This window comes from Garra rufa, chromosome 17 (assembly GCF_049309525.1).
Source record: "Garra rufa chromosome 17, GarRuf1.0, whole genome shotgun sequence".
Classification (NCBI taxonomy): Eukaryota; Metazoa; Chordata; class Actinopteri; order Cypriniformes; family Cyprinidae; genus Garra; species Garra rufa.
In genome coordinates, this window is record NC_133377.1 from 41914881 (window position 1) to 41935245 (window position 20365).

At 32.1% G+C, this 20365-nt stretch overlaps 1 protein-coding gene across 1 annotated transcript in view; it reads left to right on the top strand.

Moving 5' to 3' along the window:
- The window catches only part of LOC141289419 (rap guanine nucleotide exchange factor 5-like), a 25336-nt gene extending 5438 nt beyond the window's left edge, over positions 1-19898 (top strand). Inside the window, exon 2 of the mRNA XM_073821517.1 lies at positions 19764-19898. Within this exon, the coding sequence (XP_073677618.1) occupies positions 19764-19898 (135 nt within the window). The remainder of the gene's footprint in view (positions 1-19763) is intronic.
- The last annotated feature ends 467 nt before the right edge of the window (positions 19899-20365 follow it).

Sequence of the window (20365 nt, forward strand, 5' to 3'; positions counted from 1 at the left end):
AATACTTTTATCAGTGCTATTAGTTTTTCTTTTTCTATTTAGCTTTCATTTTGTTTACATAATTGATAATTTAGTGTTGTTTATCTATTATTATAGTGTTTATTCATATTTTGAATTAGCTTTTATTTTTTATATTTTCATTTTAATTTGTTTATTTTAGTAATTTGTGTCATTTTTATTTGTTTTTATATTTTTAGTTAATCTTAGTTTTGTGTATAAATATCAGTTAATTTAGTATTGTTTAGATTCTTTTAATTTATTCATTTATATTTAATATAGTTTGAATTGCCCATTTTTGTTTTGTTTTAATTGTAATATTATATTAAGTTTTAGTAAATTTTATTATGTGCTTTTATCATTTCTATTAGTTTTTTTCTATTTAGCTTTATTTTTGGTGTTTAAATAATTGATAATTTAGTGTTGTTTATCTGTTTTTATAATGTTTATTCATATTGTGAATTAGCTTTTATTTTTATATTTTCATTTTAGTTTATTTTAATAATTTGACGTGTTTTTGTCATTTTTTATTCATTTTTGTTAACTTTAATTTTGTGTATAAATATCAAGGTCAATATAGTATTGTTTAGATGCTATTACAATATTTATAATTTTTTTATTACAATTTGAATTTCCTATTTTTATTTAGTTTTTAATATTATATAAGTAATTAATTAATATAAGTTTTAGTAAATTGTATGTGCTTTTATCATTGCTATTCGTTTTTCTTTTTTTATTTCTATTTAGCTTTCATTTTGGTGTTTAATTAATTGATAATTTAGTGTTGTTTATATGATATTATAGTGTTTATTCATATTTTGAATTAGCTTTTATTTTAATTTTCATTTGTTTATTTTAGTAAATTGATGTGTTTTTGTCATTTTTATTTGTTTTTATATTTTTATTTAACTTTACGTTATATGTATTTTTATTTTAATATTATTTTAAGTATTTAAATACTTTTATCAGTGCTATTAGTTTTTCTTTTTCTATTTAGCCTTCATTTTGTTTACATAATTGATAATTTAGTGTTGTTTATCTATTATTATAGTGTTTATTCATATTTTGAATTAGCTTTTATTTTAATTTTCATTTGTTTATTTTAGTAAATTGATGTGTTTTTGTCATTTTTATTTGTTTTTATATTTTTATTTAACTTTACGTTATATGTATTTTTATTTTAATATTATTTTAAGTATTTAAATACTTTTATCAGTGCTATTAGTTTTTCTTTTTCTATTTAGCCTTCATTTTGTTTACATAATTGATAATTTAGTGTTGTTTATCTATTATTATAGTGTTTATTCATATTTTGAATTAGCTTTTATTTTTTAGATTTTCATTTTCATTTGTTTATTTTAGTAATTTTTATTTGTTTTTATATTTTTATTTAACTTTACGTTTTTCTATAATTATCAAGGTCAATTTAGTATTGTTTAGATGCTATTACAATATTTATAATTTTTTATTACAATTTGAATTTCCTATTTTTATTTAGTTTTTAATATTATATTAAGTTTTAGTAAATTTTATGTGCTTTTATCATTGCTATTAGTTTTTCTTTTTTATTTCTATTTAGCTTTCATTTTGGCGTTTAATTAATTGATAATTTAGTGTTGTTTATATGATATTATAGTGTTTATTCATATTTTGAATTAGCTTTTATTTTTTATATTTTCATTTTCATTTGTTTATTTTAGTCATTTTTATTTGTTTTTATATTTTTATTTAACTTTACGTTTTTCTATAATTATCAAGGTTAATTTAGTATTGTTTAGGAGCATCTAGCGAATACATGAACTGGTAAAATGCAAATCCTGAATGCTTGCAAAACGTCTGCCAGATGCATGAATGAAAACGTAAGACTGATAGGAAGAATAAAGCTGAGGGAGGTCAGGTGATGAGGTAATATCCTGGAGAAGCAGGGATGCGGTTTTCCTGCAGGAACTGGAAGATGGGAAGAGTTCCTGCGTCTGATGTGGTTATGATCTCATCTGGTTTAGCTGCTGCTTCTGGATGAGCGTTGAACCTTTATTATCTCTAAAATACCTTGCTGCTGGTCGATCGCATCATTCTGTGCTCAAAAATTATGCCAAATACCATAATTAAGTTTGCTTGAGAAAGCCAAACTACTGAAATGCTTTTTGAACTACTCATTATTATTTATCTATCTATCACTAGCCAAACCTAGCAACTTGAATAATGCTAGTAACTTGCAAATGTTAGAAACATGCTAGCAACATGTTAGTAACAAAGGTGACTGTGAAAATAAATATGCATTGTTTATCCTTTAGATCTTTCATTCGAAAAATTCACAAAATTCTAACCTTTCCTTGAAGCAAAACGTTGGAAACTGAGGGGGAAATCTCATTATGAAATAAATGTTTTTCTCTAGTTCACGTTGGCCTCAATTATTGGCACCCCTAGAAATTTGTCTAAGTAAAATATCTCTGAAGGATATTCCCATTAGTATTACAATTGTTTTAGCACAGCAGGGTGGCTAGGAGTATAAAATTGTCCAGCCATGACTTTCTGTTCCACAGGATTATAAATATGAGGAACACAAAAGCCAAATTCCCTTAATCGTCCATCACAAGAAGTAAAACCAAAGAATGTAGTTCTGATGTGCAGAACAAGTTTGTTGAGCTTCACAAAATAGAAAGTGGCTGTAAGAAAAGAGCTAAAGCATTGAAAATCCCCGTTCACACCATCAGGGCAACAATTAAGAAGTTCCTGAACTAAAGATGTTTCAAATCTGCCTAGAAGAGGATGTGTGTCTGTATCATCCTAATGCATGATAAAGAGGAGAGTTTGAGTGGCCAAAGACTCTCCAAGGATCACAGCTGGAGAATTGTTGAGTCTTGGGGTCAGAAAGCCTAAAATAAAATGATCAAACAGAGGGTTTCAAGAAAGAATCCTCCTGGCTCACTCAAAAACAAACTCCAGCATATTCAATTGTCAGATGCTATTGGAACTTCAAACAGGACTGGCTTCAATGGTCAGATCAAACTAAAAATGAGCTTTTTGGCAGCTAACCCTCCAGATGGTTTTGGTGCGGACAGGGATGAAAAAGTACCCCATGTCCACGGTTAAAAATACTGCTGGGTCTTTAATGTTGTGGACCTATTTTTCTGCCGGAGGTCCTGGACATCTTGTTTAGACACATGGCTTCATGGATTCTATCAAATACCAGCAGGAAAAAAATCAAAACCCGACTGCCTCTGTTAGAAATCTTATAATGGGCCATGGTTGCATCTTCCAGCAGGACGATGATCCAAAACTAACATCAAAATCAACACAAAAATGTGTGACTGAGCACAGAATGAAGCTTCTACCATGGCCATATCCCTGACCTGAACCCTCTATAGAAACTGAAGAGATGAAGCACCAACATGAATCTGGGAATAAAGAGATTCTGGAGAATCTAGAGAGATTCTGTTTGAAGGAATGGTCTCTGATCTCTTGTCAGGTGTTCTCCAAACTCATTAGACATTGTTGGAGAAAACTCAGAGCTGTTATCTTGGCAAAAGGTTGTTGCAATAATTGGGTGCCAATAATAGTGGCCAACGTGAACTAGAGAAAAACATTTATTTCATAATGAGATTTCACCTCTAGGTTCTATTGTTTTACTTCAATGACAGGTTAGAATTTTGTGAAATTTTTAAATGAAAGATCAAAAGGATAAATTATGCAGATTTATTTTCACATCCACCTTTGCTTATATTTACCAAGGGTGCCAATATTAGTGGAGGGCACTGTGTGTAAAACATTCAAGCTTTAAGCTTTAAAACTACATTAAACTTCAATCTACAAAAGACCGAAAACCTTCAAACTTTTAAAATCTCGTAAAACTTTTTCAAACTTGGTCAGACTTTCTCAAGTCAACTTAAAAGTCTGTCTTAATGAAATTTTTTTTAAATCTAATTGCCTTTCCTTTTGCATCTTCAAACCAGATTCATCATCATATTGTGTCGTCTCAGTTCCTGTGAGACTCATTTAGACGTTCACAATGTAGCTCTTCTGTTACGTAACGCTCTCACCGCTCTCTCAAAATGGAAATAATATATTTATCAAGCATTGACATTTAAATATGTGCTCACATAATAGCAGCGCTCGGTGTGTTGATGTTGGAAAGGCTGGAGAGAAACACGGCCAGCGCAGATAAACTGTTTGTTATCGTTTGCATCGCCAACATTTTTCCCAGCCACATCTGGCCTGCTGTTTGTTACTGTAGGTGTTTTTCCCTGGAGTTACGTAACTGCTGTAAAATCTTATTAGCGAGTGGTGCTTTTTATAAACACATCTGATCTGATATCCGTGCTTGCTTTGGAGCGTTTCGGGAATGTTTGGGAAACATTCCATGTTTGTTCTGGTTTGAATAATTTGTGGACTATTTTTGGAATCTTTAGGAGTTCTTTTGGAATTCGAATTCCGGTTGTGCAAATCCTCATATTAGAATGATTTCTGAAGGATCATGTGACACTGAAGACTGCAGTAATGATGCTAAAAAATTGGCTTTGATCACAGGAATAAATTACATTTTAAAATACAGGGTGGGCCATTTATATGGATACACCTTAATAAAATGGGAATGGTTGGTGATATTAACGTCCTGTTTGTGGCACATTATAAGTGGTCAGAAATTTGTAAATAACTCATGAAAGAATAAAGTTACGTTAAAACCAAGCACACCATTGTTTTTCTTGTGAAATTACCAATAAGTTTGATGTGTGATGTATCCATATAAATGGCCCACCCTGTATATTCAAAAAGAAAAGTTTTTTTTTTTAAATAGTAAAAATATTTCAAAATGTTACTGTTTTTGCTGTACTTTGAAACAAATAAATGCATAAATGCATTAATATTATTAATCTTCTAGCATGCATTGAGTTGATCAAAAGCAACAGAAAAGACATTTTTAATTTCAAAAGATGCGAGAGTTGTGTTTTGAGCAGCGAGGCTGGAGTAATGATGCTAAAAATACAGCTTTAATCACAGAAATAAATTACGTTTTAAAATATATTAAAAAAGAAAACAGTTTTTTTAAATGGTAAAATATTTTTACATTTTTACATTTGACTGTTTTTGCTGTACTTTGGATCGAATAAATGCAGGCTTGGTGAACCGAAGAGAATACTTTAAAAAAACATTAAAAATCTTACTGTTCAAAAACTTTTGACTGGTAGTGTATAATTATATATACATTTCAATCTGTGATGCTGCTAATCTGGTATTAATCTGGCCTGCTGTTTGTTACTGTAGGTGTTTTTCGAGTTATGTAACTGCTGTAAAATCATATTAGCGTTGCTTTTTATAAACACATTCGCAGGAAGGAGCAGCGCAGACGCGATCTGATATCCGTGCTTGCTTTGGAGCGTTTCGGGAATGTTTGGGAAACACTCTGTGTTTGTTCCGGTTTGAATAATTTGTGGACTATTTTTGGAATCTTCAGGAGTTTTTTTGGAATTCGAATTCCGCTTACTTAACTGAGGATTCCGTGACCTTCATTTTGAGGTCAGATGGTCACATTTGTGTCTGTCTGGCCGCAGATAATCCATCTGTTTCCCGTCCCGGCGGTCTGGTGATTGACAGCTGACTCCTGCGGCGTCCCAGCATCCTTTGCTCCGCGGGAGAGCGGCTGAAATGACCAATCACTGTTCACAATCTCACAGACAGCAGACTCTAAACTGAAGGTTTACAGACGGATATTGTATGTTTTACTGAACATTTTGTCCAGGGTTTGGATTCCTGTGGGCGTTTGAACAGAGTTGAGGACAGTCACGTTGATAATTGTTGTGCTGTTGTCACACAGAGAGGGCTGGAACATATTTGAAGGACTTGTTCTGTGTTTAAAATAGCTGCTAGTGTTTCGTTTACATCACAGCTGCCAAATCTCATGAACCCTGCCAGGAATACAATAGGCCTACAGAATAAGTATTTATAAGATTTTTAATGTTTTTTAAGAAGTCTCTTCTGCTCACAAATTATATTTTTACTATTTAAAGGAACCGTATGTAAGAAATTTATTTCAGTTAATCATAAAATGGCCCTGACATATCACTAGACATTAAGAAATCATGTTCATTTCAAATACTTATATCACTGACAACAGTGGTCCGGCCAGGATATTGTCATTTAAAAGTGAGAGTTGCAGCCCTCAACTGATGTTATTGTTGTCGTTTTGTGTTTTGGTCTGAGGCTCCACCCTCCAGCTATCGACCAATCACGAAGTCAGTAGAGTTTCGTCACCCGGGTTGCCAGCTCTGCTCTAGTTACAGCTGCAGCTACGAAGTGTCGGATAAAACATGTATAACGTTACGAAACCTAAAAGACCTTGTTATGAATCCGAAATACGTTGTGACAAAGTCCGAAATAAAACAAGGATTTGTATAGGAGATGCCTTTGAAAGATGGAGACGGCTGAAAACGGAGAAGAGTTTGAAGATAGACGCCAACGTTGGTAATTTTCTCCTGGACAGGTAAGATTCATCTATGTTTGGCTAACTTTGCTTCCGTACACAGTGGATTTTCCACGGTCGGCCGTGCTAAATGCGTTCATAAAAAGCTTTATATCGCACCACTAGCAGGGTATGAAAACAATCTATGTTCCGACTGAAATGTGGTATTACAGTACATCTTTACGAAATATTTGGCTAATCGCCATCTGTAAATTTTTGCGATACATAATTACTTCGCAAAACATCTCTTGTGAAGCATAAACATAATTAACAGAAGAAAAAAATAATTACTGTGTAGGACTCGTCACTTGCCGTTGGAAGCTCCTTGTAGCAGCCTACGTTCCTTTTTTTTTTTTTTTTTTTTTTTTCCAGCAGCCTACGTTCCTGCTGGATCCTGCAGCTTATCTGGCAACCTGGAGTCAGGGGGGAGCGGGAGGGGATACACCGTTCTACAGTATTTTGAAAGTGATTGCAGTAGGGCTGGGCGATTAATCGAAAAATAATCGAAATCGACATTCAGAACCTATAATCGTTAAAATTTTTCCAGGAAGATTATTTCAATTACTTTCCCTTTAAAAAACACTAGCGCTCCATTCCGTTATTCCGCCGACATGTCGATGGAGAGCTTAAACAGTATTTATACAGTAAAAAGTATTTACAGGATATACAAGGGTAATTTTATTTAGAGGAGATACTGCTTATTTTCTACTTTTAATATGAAAAACATTGAAAATTATTTATTTTGTTTCCAATAGTGCAAGTTATTTATTTTCAAGAAAAATGTGACTTTTCGTTTTAAGCAATGCTTGCTTTAATTTCAGTTGTTCAACACTGATGTTCAATTAATAATCATAGATCGTAGATAGTGTGTTTCCTTCAATTATTTTAAAATCAAGTAATGCACCCTTCATCCAAAAATCTCTCGCTTGTAATATGTGAACATATTAACTGTACAAAACTTGTCAGTGAACTATGAGGGCAAAAAAATAAATATTATATAAATATAATTAAATATTATTTTATTAATAAATAAAATAATCGTTCATTAATCGTAATCGGGTTAAAATGTTCAATTAATCGAGATTTTGATTCTAAGCCAAATTGCCCAGCCCTACATTGCAGTACCAGTTTAGGCCACAATCCTACATACGGTTCCTTTAAAATAACTGCTTTCTATTTGAGTATATTTTAAAATGTAATTTATTCCTGTGATCAAAGCTGAATTTTTAGCATCATTACTGCAGTCTTCAGTGTCACATGATCCTTCAGAAATCATTCTAATATGCTGATTTGCTTTTAAATAAACATTTTTAATATTCTAATTATTATTAGCAATATAAACGGTCAAGTAGACTTTCTTCTAGAATTTTTTTTATAGAAAGTAATACTTTTATTTAGCAAGGATGCTTTAAATTGATCAAAAGTGATGATAAAGACATTTATAATGTTGCAAAATATTTCTATTTTTAGATAAATGCTGTTCTTCTGAACTTTCTGAAAAATTTCACTCAGCTGTTTTCAACATAATAATGATATTAAATGTTTTTTCAGCAGCAAATCAGCATATTAGACTGATTTCTGAAGGATCATGTGACACTGAAGACTGCAGTAATGATGCTGAAAATTTAGCTTTGATCACAGGAATAAATTACATTTTAAAATATATTCAAATAGTATACATTAAAAAAAACTATTTTAAATAGTAAAAATATTTCAAAATGTTACTGTTTATGCTGTGCTTTGGATCAAATCAGGCTTAGACTTTTTTTTAAAAAACATTCAAATCTTACTGTTCAAAAACTTTTGAGTGGGATTGTATGAAAAAATATGTATAATTGTCATTAAAATAGTGACAGAATGCATTACTTTTTGAAGGTCCTAAACCATTTCTTCTCTTTCTTTATGAAAATTATGATTTATTATTTTTAATCTGATTTTCAGGATGAAATATGACTTAGACATTTCTTTAAGAGATCCACTTTTTTTTGGAGGGAAATTAATGCTTTTTATCTGCTAGGATGCATTAAATTGTTCAAAAGTGATTTTTAATATTACAAAAGATTCAAGAGTTGTACTTGAGCAGCAAATCAAATATTAGAATGATTTCTGAAGGATCATGTGACACTGAAGACTGGAGTAATGATGCTGCAAACACAGCTTTGATCACAGGAATAAATTACATTTTAACAGATATTCAAAAAGAAAAGAGTTATTTTAAATTGTAAAAAAATATTTCAAAATTTTACTGTTTTTGCTGTACTTTGGATCAAATAAATGCAGACTTGGTGAGCAGAAGAGACTTCTTTAAAACACATTAAAAATCTTACTGTTCAAAAACCTTTGACTGGTAGTGTACAAAAAAATATGCTTAATTGTCATTAAAATAGTGCCTGAATGCATTACTTTCTGAAGGTCCTAAACCATTTCTTCTCTTTCTTCATGCAAATTATGATTTATTATTTTGATTTAGTTTTTCAGGATGAAATATGACCTAGACATTTCTTTGAAATATCCACTTTTTTCCCTTTTTTTGGAATGAAATTAATGCTTGTAATCTGCTAGTATGCATTAAATTGATCAAAAGTGACAGAAAATACATTTTTAATGATAAAAAATATTTCAGAGTTGTTTCTTGAGGAGAAAATCAGCATATTAGAATGATTTCTGAAAGATCATGTGACACTGAAGACTGGAGTAATGATGCTAAATATTCAGCTTTGATCTCCGGAATAAATTACAATTTATAATATATTCACATAACAGTTATTTTAAATAGTAAAAATATTTAAAATTTTTGCTGTAGTTCAGATCCAAAAAATACAGGCTCGATGAGCAGAAAAGACTTCTTTTAAAAAACATTAAAAATCTTACTATTCAAAAACTTTTGACTGGTAGAGTATATATTAATTTTCTCGGGTTTAGAACAAAATATGCTTAATTTTGATTAAAATAGTGACAGAATGCATTACTTTTTAAAGTTCCTAAACCATTTATTCTCTTTCTTTATGCAAATTATGATTTATTATTTTTACTTTGGTTTTCAGGATGAAATATGACCCAGACATTTCTTTGAGAGATCCACTTTTTTCCCTTTTTTTTTTTTTTGGAAGGAAATTAATGCTTTTAATCTGCTAGGATGCATTAAATTGATCAAAAGCGACAGAAAAAACATGTTAATGTTACAAAAGATTCAAAAGTTGTTACTTGTGGAGCAAATCAGCATATTAGAATGATTTCTGAAGGATCATGTGACACTGAAGACTGGAGTAATGATGCTGGAAATTCAGCTTTGATCACAGAAATAAATTACATTTTACAGTATATTCAAATAGAAAGCAGTTATTTTAAATAGTCAAAATATTTCAAAATGTTACTGTTTTTGCAAAGGTCCTAAACCATTTCTTTGTCTTTCATTATGCAAATTATGATTTCTTATTTTTAGTTTGATTTTCAAGATGAAATATGATCCAGATATTTCTTTGAAAGATCCACATTTTTTCTTTTTTGGAGGAAATTAATGCTGTTTATCTGCTTGGATGCATTAAATTGATCACAAGTGGCAGTAAAGACCTTTGTAATGTTACAGAAGATTTCTATTTTAAATAAAAGCTATTCTTTTTAACTTTCTAATCATCTGTGAATCCTGAAAAATAAAATGTATATCACAGTTTTTTATTTTAAATAAATGCTGTTCTTTTTTTAACCTTTTATTGATCAAAGAATCCTGAAAAAAGTATCACAGATTCAAAAAAAAAAAAAATTCAACATTGATACAATAAATCAGCATATTAGAATGATTTCTGAAGGATCATATGACACTGAAGACTGGAGTAATGATGCTAAAAAATCAGCTTTGATCACAGAAATAAATTACATTTTACAATATATTTACATAGAAAGCAGCTTTTTTAAATTGTAATAATATTTCACAATTTTACAGATTTTTCTGTATTTTTAACCAGATAAATGCAGCCTTTGTGAGCAAAAGAGACTTTTGAACAAGCTCAAAGCAAACAAGCATAGACTAAAAGCCACGAAACTCTGATTTTAATTCAATAAGTCTTGATTTTGGGCATATTCTATCATTCAGTATCACATATTCTCATTTCTTTCGAAGTAGTGTTAAACTTAGACCCTTGCAGGAGTTCAGATGACCTACTTTTGAGTCCTGCATTATAGCATGTCATCACCTGTCTGACTCCGCCCACCTGCTCCCAGACAGACTCACTCACACGCGTGGGAGGAGCTTATGACCTCTCACCTGTTAAGGTGTTTATTCAATGAATGAGTCACGTAAGCGGATGCTCGTTTGGCACAGACACACCACACATCTGTTTCATGAGGGTCATTGTGATTCAAAAAAGCAGATGTTCATACTAATTACACTAGTATTTACAGACACCTGGACTGAAGTCATTTCTAAATTTACCTGCTGTCATGATTTATTCGCGCAGTATATTTTATGTAGCTTAAAAAATGTTTCAATATTAATATTTACACTACCGTTCAAAAGTTTGGGATCAGTAAGACTTGTAATGTTTTTAAAGACGGCTCTTACGCGTATAATTGATCAAAAATTCAGAAAAAAAATCTGTAATATTGCAAAATGTTATTACAATGTAAAATAATGGTTTTTATTTTAATATACTTTACAAAATAATTTATTCCTGTCATTTCAAAGCTGAATTTTCATCAGTGTCACATGATCCTTCAGAAATCTTTCTAATATGCTGATTTATTACTTTTATTATCAATGTTGGAAATTTTTTTTGGAATTTGTGATACTTTTTTTTTCAGGATTCTTTGATGAATAACAAGATTAAAAGAACAGCATTTATTCAAAATATAAATCTTTTCTAACAATGTAAATCTATGCTATCGCTTTTTAATAATTTAACGCATCCTTGGTGAATAAAAGTATTAATTTCTTTCAAAAAAAAGAAAGTATAAAAATTTTAAAAACTTTGAACCAAAACTTTTGAACAGTAGTGTATATTGTTAAGAAACCTCTCTATTTTAAATAAATGCTGTTCTTTTGAACCTTTTACTGATCAAAGAATCCTGAACAAAAGGTTCCAAAAAATGTTTTTCCAACATTGATAATAAATCAGCATATTAGAATGATTTCTGAAGGATCATGTGACACTGAAGACTGCAGTAATGATGCTGAAAATGCAGCTTTGATCACATGAATAAATTACATTTTAAAATATATTTGCATAGAAAACAGTTATTTTAAATGAAAATAATATTTCACAATATAATTGTTTTTCTGTATTTGTGTAACAGCTTTAAAAACTATTAAAAAACATACTGATTCAAATTTTGAGCTGCAGTGTATATTTGCTTCGAATTTACTGTAAATATATACACTACAAATTAAAAGTTTGAGTTCTTTAAAAAAAACAAAAAACACTTTTTTTCCATCAAGGATGCTTTAAATTGATCAAAAGGGACGGTAAAGATGTTTAGAATGTTGCAAAAGTTTTCTATTTTAAATAAATGCTGTTATTGTAAACTTTCTATTCATCTGTGAATATCAAAAAAAAAGAATGTATCACAGTTTCCACAACAATATTGGGGAGACAATTAATTAGAAATGTTTCTTGAATGAATCCGAATGATTTCTGAAGGATCCCGTGACACTGAAGACTGGAGTAATGATGCTGAAAATGTAGCTTTGAGCACAGAAATAAATTATAGTTTAACATATATTACTATATAAACCAGGTATTTTAAATAGTGAAAATATTTCACAATTTTACTAATTTTACAGTATTTTTAGAGACTGCTTTCAAACCTAAACCTTTAAATGGTAGAGTATTTATTAGTGTATATAAATGAAAATGGTTAAATATCATTGCATGGAAATATGCATATTGTTTTCAAATAGATGCTTACTGTATTTTATTTTTTCCATTAGTCTTTATTTAATTAAAATCAATTAAGTAAATAAATGGTAGTTAATTAATTGCAATTTTGCAATCAAATCGAATGAAATCTTGAATGTTTTTAATAAAATGCTGTGCACTGATGAGTCAAATATTTAAGATGTCATTTGTTTTTTTTGCAAAACTATTTTGAGTAAATAGATGGAAAAAAATAAAATACAATAAGCATCTATTTGAAAATAATATGCATATTTTCTTTTTTTTTTGTGCATGATATTTAATCCTTTTCCTTTATATACACTAATGCATACTCTATCATTTAAAGGTTTAAGTTTTTTTTAAAGAAGTCTCTTTTGCTCACCAGGGCTACATTAATTTGAAAATCCAGTAAAATTGTGAAATATTTTTAATATTTGAAATACCTGTTTTCTAGTGTAGTATATTTTAAAATGTAATTTATTTCTGTGATCAAAGCTGAATTTTCAGCATCATTACCCCAGTCTTCAGTGTCACATGATTCTTCAGAAATCATTGTGTGATTATCCAACATGGGTAGAACAGGTTTTAAATAGTATTTTGCTTAGTATTGAGGTTTTTGCACCTGCAGGCCACATTAAGACTAGGATACGAGCCGGATTTCAAACACAAAGCCGTCTGATGCAACGGATGTACCGTCTCTATTTTGTGCATCAAACCACTGTGCATCTAAATGTGTGTGTGTGTGTGTTGTGATTCTCACCTGTGCTGCAGGTGTGTGTGTGTGTGTGTGTGTATGTGTGTGTGTCTCTAATCCTTTTCCTGCCTTTCATCTTCCTCAAACGCTGCTGTCCAGACTCGTCTGAAAGTGCACAAACACAAGTAAACAGTCAGGTGTGCGACTGAAATGCTGTCCAGCACATTAGCAAACACTGGCTGAGTTTGCCGTTTGACTCATTGAATGCATAGATTATTTAACAAGGATTGATATTAAAGTTTGTTTGTTATTTAGGATCATCTATAACAGCAACTGACCACAGTAAGGCGAGACACTGCAGGTGAATAGGGTAAAAAAATGAACTAATAGTTATCACCTTACTTACCCAGTTGATTGATTACATTGATAATTGCAGATATTATTAGTATTACAAGTTTTCTAAAATGTTAGGTTTAAATATGCAAATGAGCCAATGTTTAATAAAATATGCGCTAATTTGCATTTTTTAGTACAAAAAAAAATAAACACTGGATGAAGTCAGTTTCAAAATTCTTGTTTAATTTTTTTGTCATATTAGAGTCACGCCATAATTCAGAAAATGGCAATGGTTACTTTATTTTCTTAGAACAGACGGAGACTGAAGTCTGGAGTAATGATGCTGAAAATTCAGCTTTGAATCACAGAAATAAATTACATTTTAAAATATACTACAATAGAATACATGTATTTAAAATAATAAAAATATTTCACAATTTTACAGACTACTGTATTTTTAATCAAATTAATGCAGCCCCGGAGAGCAAAAGATTTATTTTTTAACTTCTTTAAAAAAAAATCCTAAACAGACAGAACAATATATATTTTTACTATTTTGGGAGAAATAAAATCCCTCTGTATAAACCTTCAGGATATAGACAGGATTAACAATGTAAAGTTTGGTGTGTGTAAGTGCTACTGAAGTGGAGAAAAAACTCATTTTGAGAAAACGGGATTTAAAAATATGTATTGTAATTGAAATCTATTGCCACAAAATAGATAAAGAGCTATAAAACAAACACTTAACAGTGTCTTTTGGATGTTTTTTTTCCACTAGTCTGAAAAACACTTTATAAAAAAACAAAAAGCCCAAAATCTCAAATTTGACAGATGCATGAAAAGCATTTGTGTTTGTTTGCTGGAGATTTTGTGCAGTATATTTTTGTTGGAAAGTATTGTGATTCTGACTGTAATGACTCATTTCTCCCTAATGACGTGCTGCTTAATTGAAACTGAAAGTGAGAGTTTGAGTGTGATAGAAATGCATGTGGAAACTTGTCAGGATTAGTGACAGAAATACACGCTGCATGCAAACCTGATTGGTTTTGAGTGAACCCTGTGCTTTCCGATAGAAGAATTTGTGTAGTTGGTGACTGAATGGTTTTGCTTTTTAATTAAGGAATTAACATTTTAATCCACATGCAAACACTGATAAAAAAATATTTTGTGGTGAAGTAAATAATACAGAAAAACAAATGTAATTTCTACATTAAATAATTGAGTTCAGGCAAGAATGAAAAAAAAATATATTCAATATTAGTACTCAATTTAAACTTGTAGAAGTTAAAATTTGAACTTCTAAATATATTTTACTTTATATATATTTTTATATTTACTTTATATTTGACTACTTGTTTGTTATTTTTACAAAGATAGTTTAAGTAAATGTCAAAGTCATGATCCCGTTGTTTCTATCATGCACTTGGGCATGAATAATTAAAAAGGTTACATTTTTGGCTGTTTTATGGTTGCTTTTGTTGTTAGGTTAAGCAACTTGCTTAAAATCTAGAGTTCATTTTCTACTCAAAATGACCCATTTGTTGTTGTGTTCATTTGGTTAGTAACTACACTGAGTCAAAACAAAACTCCTTCAAAACAATAAGGAGCTGTTTACTTGCTTACGTACATGTTTTTAAGTAAAAAACATGCTTTAATGGCATTTTTTCAGTGCTGTGATGTTTGAGTAAAATTTACAAACAAACAAGAATTGTACTTGAGGACTGCAGAGTAAACTTAAAATAATTAAGTGGAAATTACTCATCAAACTCTAACTGCACGTTAAGTTTACTTAAATTAGTTGAGTAGATTTTACTTTATTCCATACTTAAATTTTACTTAAAAAATGTGTGTGCAAAAACTTGTGCCAAACAAAAATTAAAGTAAATTTGCTTTTTTTTTTCAGTGAAGATATGAATGCCAGTATTGACATTTATGCTGCTCTAAAATAATTCTAAATTAATGGACTATTACTTTCTGAGTTATTCATGAGCTATAATTCATTAGTGATTCATTCTTTTGAGTTGAATACTGAATCAGTTGATTTAGTTCATGTAGCCAGTATAAAAGATGACAATTAATATTTTTGAATGAACTATTTCTTTGGTGTTTAAATAATATAAACATTGTGCTTTGCTGCCAAACTCCATAAATTCCTAAAAACAACATAAAAGTAGTTTGTGCACTTTATTCCTTGTCTTTAAGTGACAAACAAGTTGAAATTTAAGTCAGTGTTCACTGAAGATCTTGATTTTCACCTTGTTTTTTCTTAGCATGTTCATGAGTACTTACTGTATGAATTATTACTGAGTGATTCATTCTTTTGAGTTGATTCATTTGATTCAATTCACATAGTCAATCTAAATAAAGACAGAATGTTTATTTTTAAGCGATCTATTCATGTAATGTCTATTTAAGAAAGATAGACATTGTGTTTTGATGTGTGAATGTGTTGTTTTTTAAATTTTTGGTGGGAAACAATAAGTGATTCAGTTCTCTGTCTCCCAGACGCTTTGCTGCCAAACTCTATAAAAGTGCTATAAAAATAGTTCATATTGACTTGCGACAAACAGGTCAAAATTAGTCGCTATTTAGGAAAGATCTTGATATTTGACCTAGTTTTTCTTGCTTGTTTATGAGAAGTTATTTTGAGTAATTCATTCTTTTGAGTCGAATATTGATTCAGTCTAAATAGTCATGTTCATTTTTTTTAAATTAACTATTTCTTCGGTGTCTATTTAATAAGAGAAACATTGTGTTTTGATGCGAAATTGTCTTTGTTCCCCAGTTTTGGTGTCATTAAGTGAAAGTCCAGAAATGACTGAAACGTATCATAAAAACACCATAAAAACTGTTCATATGACATGTGCACTATATTTCAAGACTTCAAAGTGTCAAACAAGTTGAAATTTAAGTCACTGTTCACTGAAGATGTTAATATTCACTTTTTCTTAGCATGTTCATGAGTAGTTATAAATAATTTATGAGTGATTCATTCTTTTGAGTTGATTGAGTTGATTCAGTTCACATAGCCAGTCTAAATGATGACAGAATGCTTGTTTTTGAGCAAACCTATTCGTTTTATATATATTTGTGACCCTGGACCACAAAACCAGTCATAAGGTTAAATTTTACAAAACTGAGATGTATACATCCTATGAAAGCTCAACAAATAAGCTTTCTATTGATGTATAGTTTGTTAGGATAGGACAATATTTGGCCGAGATACATCTATTTGAAAATCTGGAATCTAAGGGTGCAAAAAAATCAAAATACTGAGAAAATCACCTTTAAAGTTGTCCAAATTAAGTTCTTAACAATGCATATTACTAATCAAAAATTACATTTTGATAGGTTTACAGTAGGAATTTTACAAAAAATCTTCATGGAACATGATCTTTACTTAATTTCCTAATGATTTTTGGCATAAAAGAAAAATCAACAATTTTGACCCATACACTGTATTTTTGGCTATTGCTACAAATATACCCCAGCGACTTAAGACTGGTTTTGTGGTCCAGGGTCACATTTAAGTAAAATAACCATTGTGTTTTGATGTGTGATTCTGTTGTTTTTTCATTTTTGGTGGGAATCAGTTGGTGATTTGGTTATTTGTTTCTTAGACGCTTTGCTGCCAAACTCCATAAATGACAAAAAAGTATAAAAGCACCACAAAAATACTTCATATGACTTGTGCGACAAACAGGTAGAAATTTAGGTATCTTTTCACGAAAGATCTTGATATGTGCCCTAGTTTTTCTTGGCATGTTCATGAGAAGTAATTATGAGTAATTCAAGAGTGATTTACTCTTTTGAGTCGAATATTGAATCAGTTGAATCAGTTTTTGAATCAGGTCCAAAATGATTGTTACAGTCGGCGGCTTGAGCAGGATCTTGTTTACTTTTTGTCGCCCCTCCCTTGTTTTCTTGGCGTTACGCTATCTCTACGAGCGTGTATGCACTCTGTCTCTCTCTCTATGGCTCTCACTCTCTTTCTTTCTTTTAGGTGGACGCACTTGTTCGTTGTTGCATGGCTGATTAACAGATAGTAGTTAAAAGACGCCAATGAGGAGCAGAAAAGGAGAGACCGATTCTTGTGGGCCAGCCAGCAAACATTGTCCTTTTCTTTCGTTTTATTTTGTGTGTTAGTTGTTGTCCATTATGTCAAAGGTCCCATATTGTCAAAACTGAAATTTCCTGGCTTTTTGCATGATAACTGAGGTCTAGGGGCTATGTAACTACCATATAAGTTTCAAAACAGTCAATCCACAGTAAAATGCACACAGCCTGCTTAAAGTAGCTGTGCCTTTTCACGAGCCACTTTGACTTCCGTAAAAATGTGATGTCCGATCTACTCAGTCACCGCCTTCAGTCACCAACCACCGTCCCACCCTCCTTTTGACAAACCCCGGACAACATCGCGTCCATGCCATTGCTGTACAACAACAACATGAAAACAAGTCGAGAAAATGCTGTTCAGTCGATAGATGTCGAAACTACATCATTGCACAGGCTTCCGAACAACGTTAATATAAAAGAGCAGTGACACGTCAACTTCAGCCTCTTTCACACAGCCATTCCGGAAAATACAGGGATAATGTGTCCCACGATTTGTTCCGTAATGTTTGATTTGGTTCATTCACACAGTGGTTTTCCAGAACCTGTGCATGCTTTACACACAACCCGTAAAGATCCCATAAAGACATGTGACATTTGGATGTGAGATGTAATGCGACGCTACGTTTCACTAAACTTATACTAATCTGTGCTTCAGCGCTGATAGTGAGGAGCTCCCTGATCGCTGCTTCATTCCACTTTGCACGTATTTTTTAGTCATGAAGAGTTGCACGATAATGTGCATCATCACTACAACACTGCTAGTCAAGTCAAGTCACCTTTATTTATATAGCGCTTTTTACAATACAGATTGTGTCAAAGCAACTGCACAGTATTTAAACAGCACAATAGTGTGTAAGTAACGCATTATTGTAGATAATCAATTTTCAGTTAAAGGCAGTTCATCAATGAATTCAGTGATTTCATCGTCAGTTCAGTTCAAATAGTATACGATATCGCTGGAAAGCGTCCCCAACTAAGCAAGCCAGAGGCGACAGCGGCAAGGAACCAAAACTCCACAGGTGACAGAAATGGAGAAAAAAACCTTGGGAGAAACCAGGCTCAGTCGGGGGACCAGTTCTCCTCTGGCCAGACGAAACCAACAGTTTGTACCAATGGCAGATTGCAGAGAACTCATCAGGATCCTGTGGTGTAGCGCCGATGACCGTCTGGGTTGGCGAGGTCTTTAGTGATGATCCGTCTCTGGAGCTCATCTGGTTGACATCCACGGCTATTGAAGTCATCTCCAGGTGGTGATCCATGATCTAAGCTGGGTACGGACTGGATCCGGGGGACTGCAGTGACCATCTGATCCAGATACAGGCTGGGTCTGGTGGCTACGGTGACCTCGGAATAAGAATGAAACAGACTAATATTAGCGTAGATGCCATTCTTTTTACGATGCAACGAGTGCATCAGATGTTATGGGAGGTGTTTTCTGTTCCGGTTGACCTCATTAATGCAGCCTAACAATCCTTTAACGGATTTGAATTATAGGAATGTGTTAATGTTTTATGTGTAAGCCAGGTTAAAGAGATGTGTCTTTAATCTAGATTTAAACTGACAGATTTATGGCATTTGGTTCTGGCTTTTGTTCACACAGCGCACGTTCCCGTAATTTTCCGAAATCAGCGCGCATTGTGAAAGGGGCTTTACTAAAGCAACAGTTACGTAGCTTACTGCATTCGGAGTTTGAAAAAGAAAAATACATTAATTATCATTCTGAAACACCCTGTTGAGTATCACCAAGCCACAGCAGGCTAGGCTACAGCATACATGACTGTAGTTACTTGTGGTTGGCCTGGCCGTCTGTCCAATCAGCCAATCTGAAGAGAGGCTCATGAATATTAATTAGACAGACCACAATCGACCTGTTCTTGACAGTGCCCCTAAAAAAGGAGCTGTAAAAATATACTGAGATGGATTGTGGCACTTATACCGCAAATATATTTTCTTAAGGACATCAACAACTTAAATAAACCTTCAGAAATGTGTACAATATGTGACCTGTAATTGTTATTTGGTTGCTAAATTCGTCAATGTCGTTATACGTTGAGTGAGTGAATAAATAGACTTGAACAGTGACATCGTTTGCTCATTCTTTTTATGTTACGTAATCTCTCTTTCTCAAGCCATTTAATGAGAGGTTGTAACAATGATGATGGCAGAATTTAAAATTTTTATTTTTTTAAATTTAAATTTTTTTAACATAACTATTTCTTCAGTGTCTATTTGAGTAAGATAACCACTGTGTTTTGATGTGTAACGGTATGTTTTGTTTCGTTTTGTCTCTCAGGCGCAGGGCGAGGGCGTTGTGCGTGTCTGTCTGAAGGAGAGGGGTCAAGACGTGCTGGTTCTCCAGAGAGTCCCATCAGATCCTGCATCTCCACAAACGGCCGGAGTCAAAGATGAGGAAGGAGATAAGAGGTGAGGCCACGCCCCCTTGTATAGCCCCTCCCCTTATTTACATATCCTTAAAGGAACACTCCACTTTTTTTGGAAATAGGCTCATTCTCCAACTCCCCCCGAGTTAATAATTTGAGTTTTACCGTTTTGAAATCCATTCAGCCGTTCCCCTGTTCTGGGGATATCCCTTTTAGCATAGCTTAGCATAGATCATTGAATCCTATTAGACCAATAGCATCGCGTTCAAAAATGACCAACGAGTTTCCATATTTGTTGTATTTAAAACTTGACTCTTCTGTAGTTATATCGTGTACTGAGACCGGTGGCAATGCAAAGCTTCAATTTTCTAGGCTGATAAGATTTGGAACTACTCTCCCATTCCGGCGTAATAGTCCAGGAAGTTTGCTGCCGTAATATAGCCGAAGCAGGCGGAGTATTATCAGAAATGAGTTCCCAGCTAGTTTAGCATTTGCACATGTGCTGCGTTATATT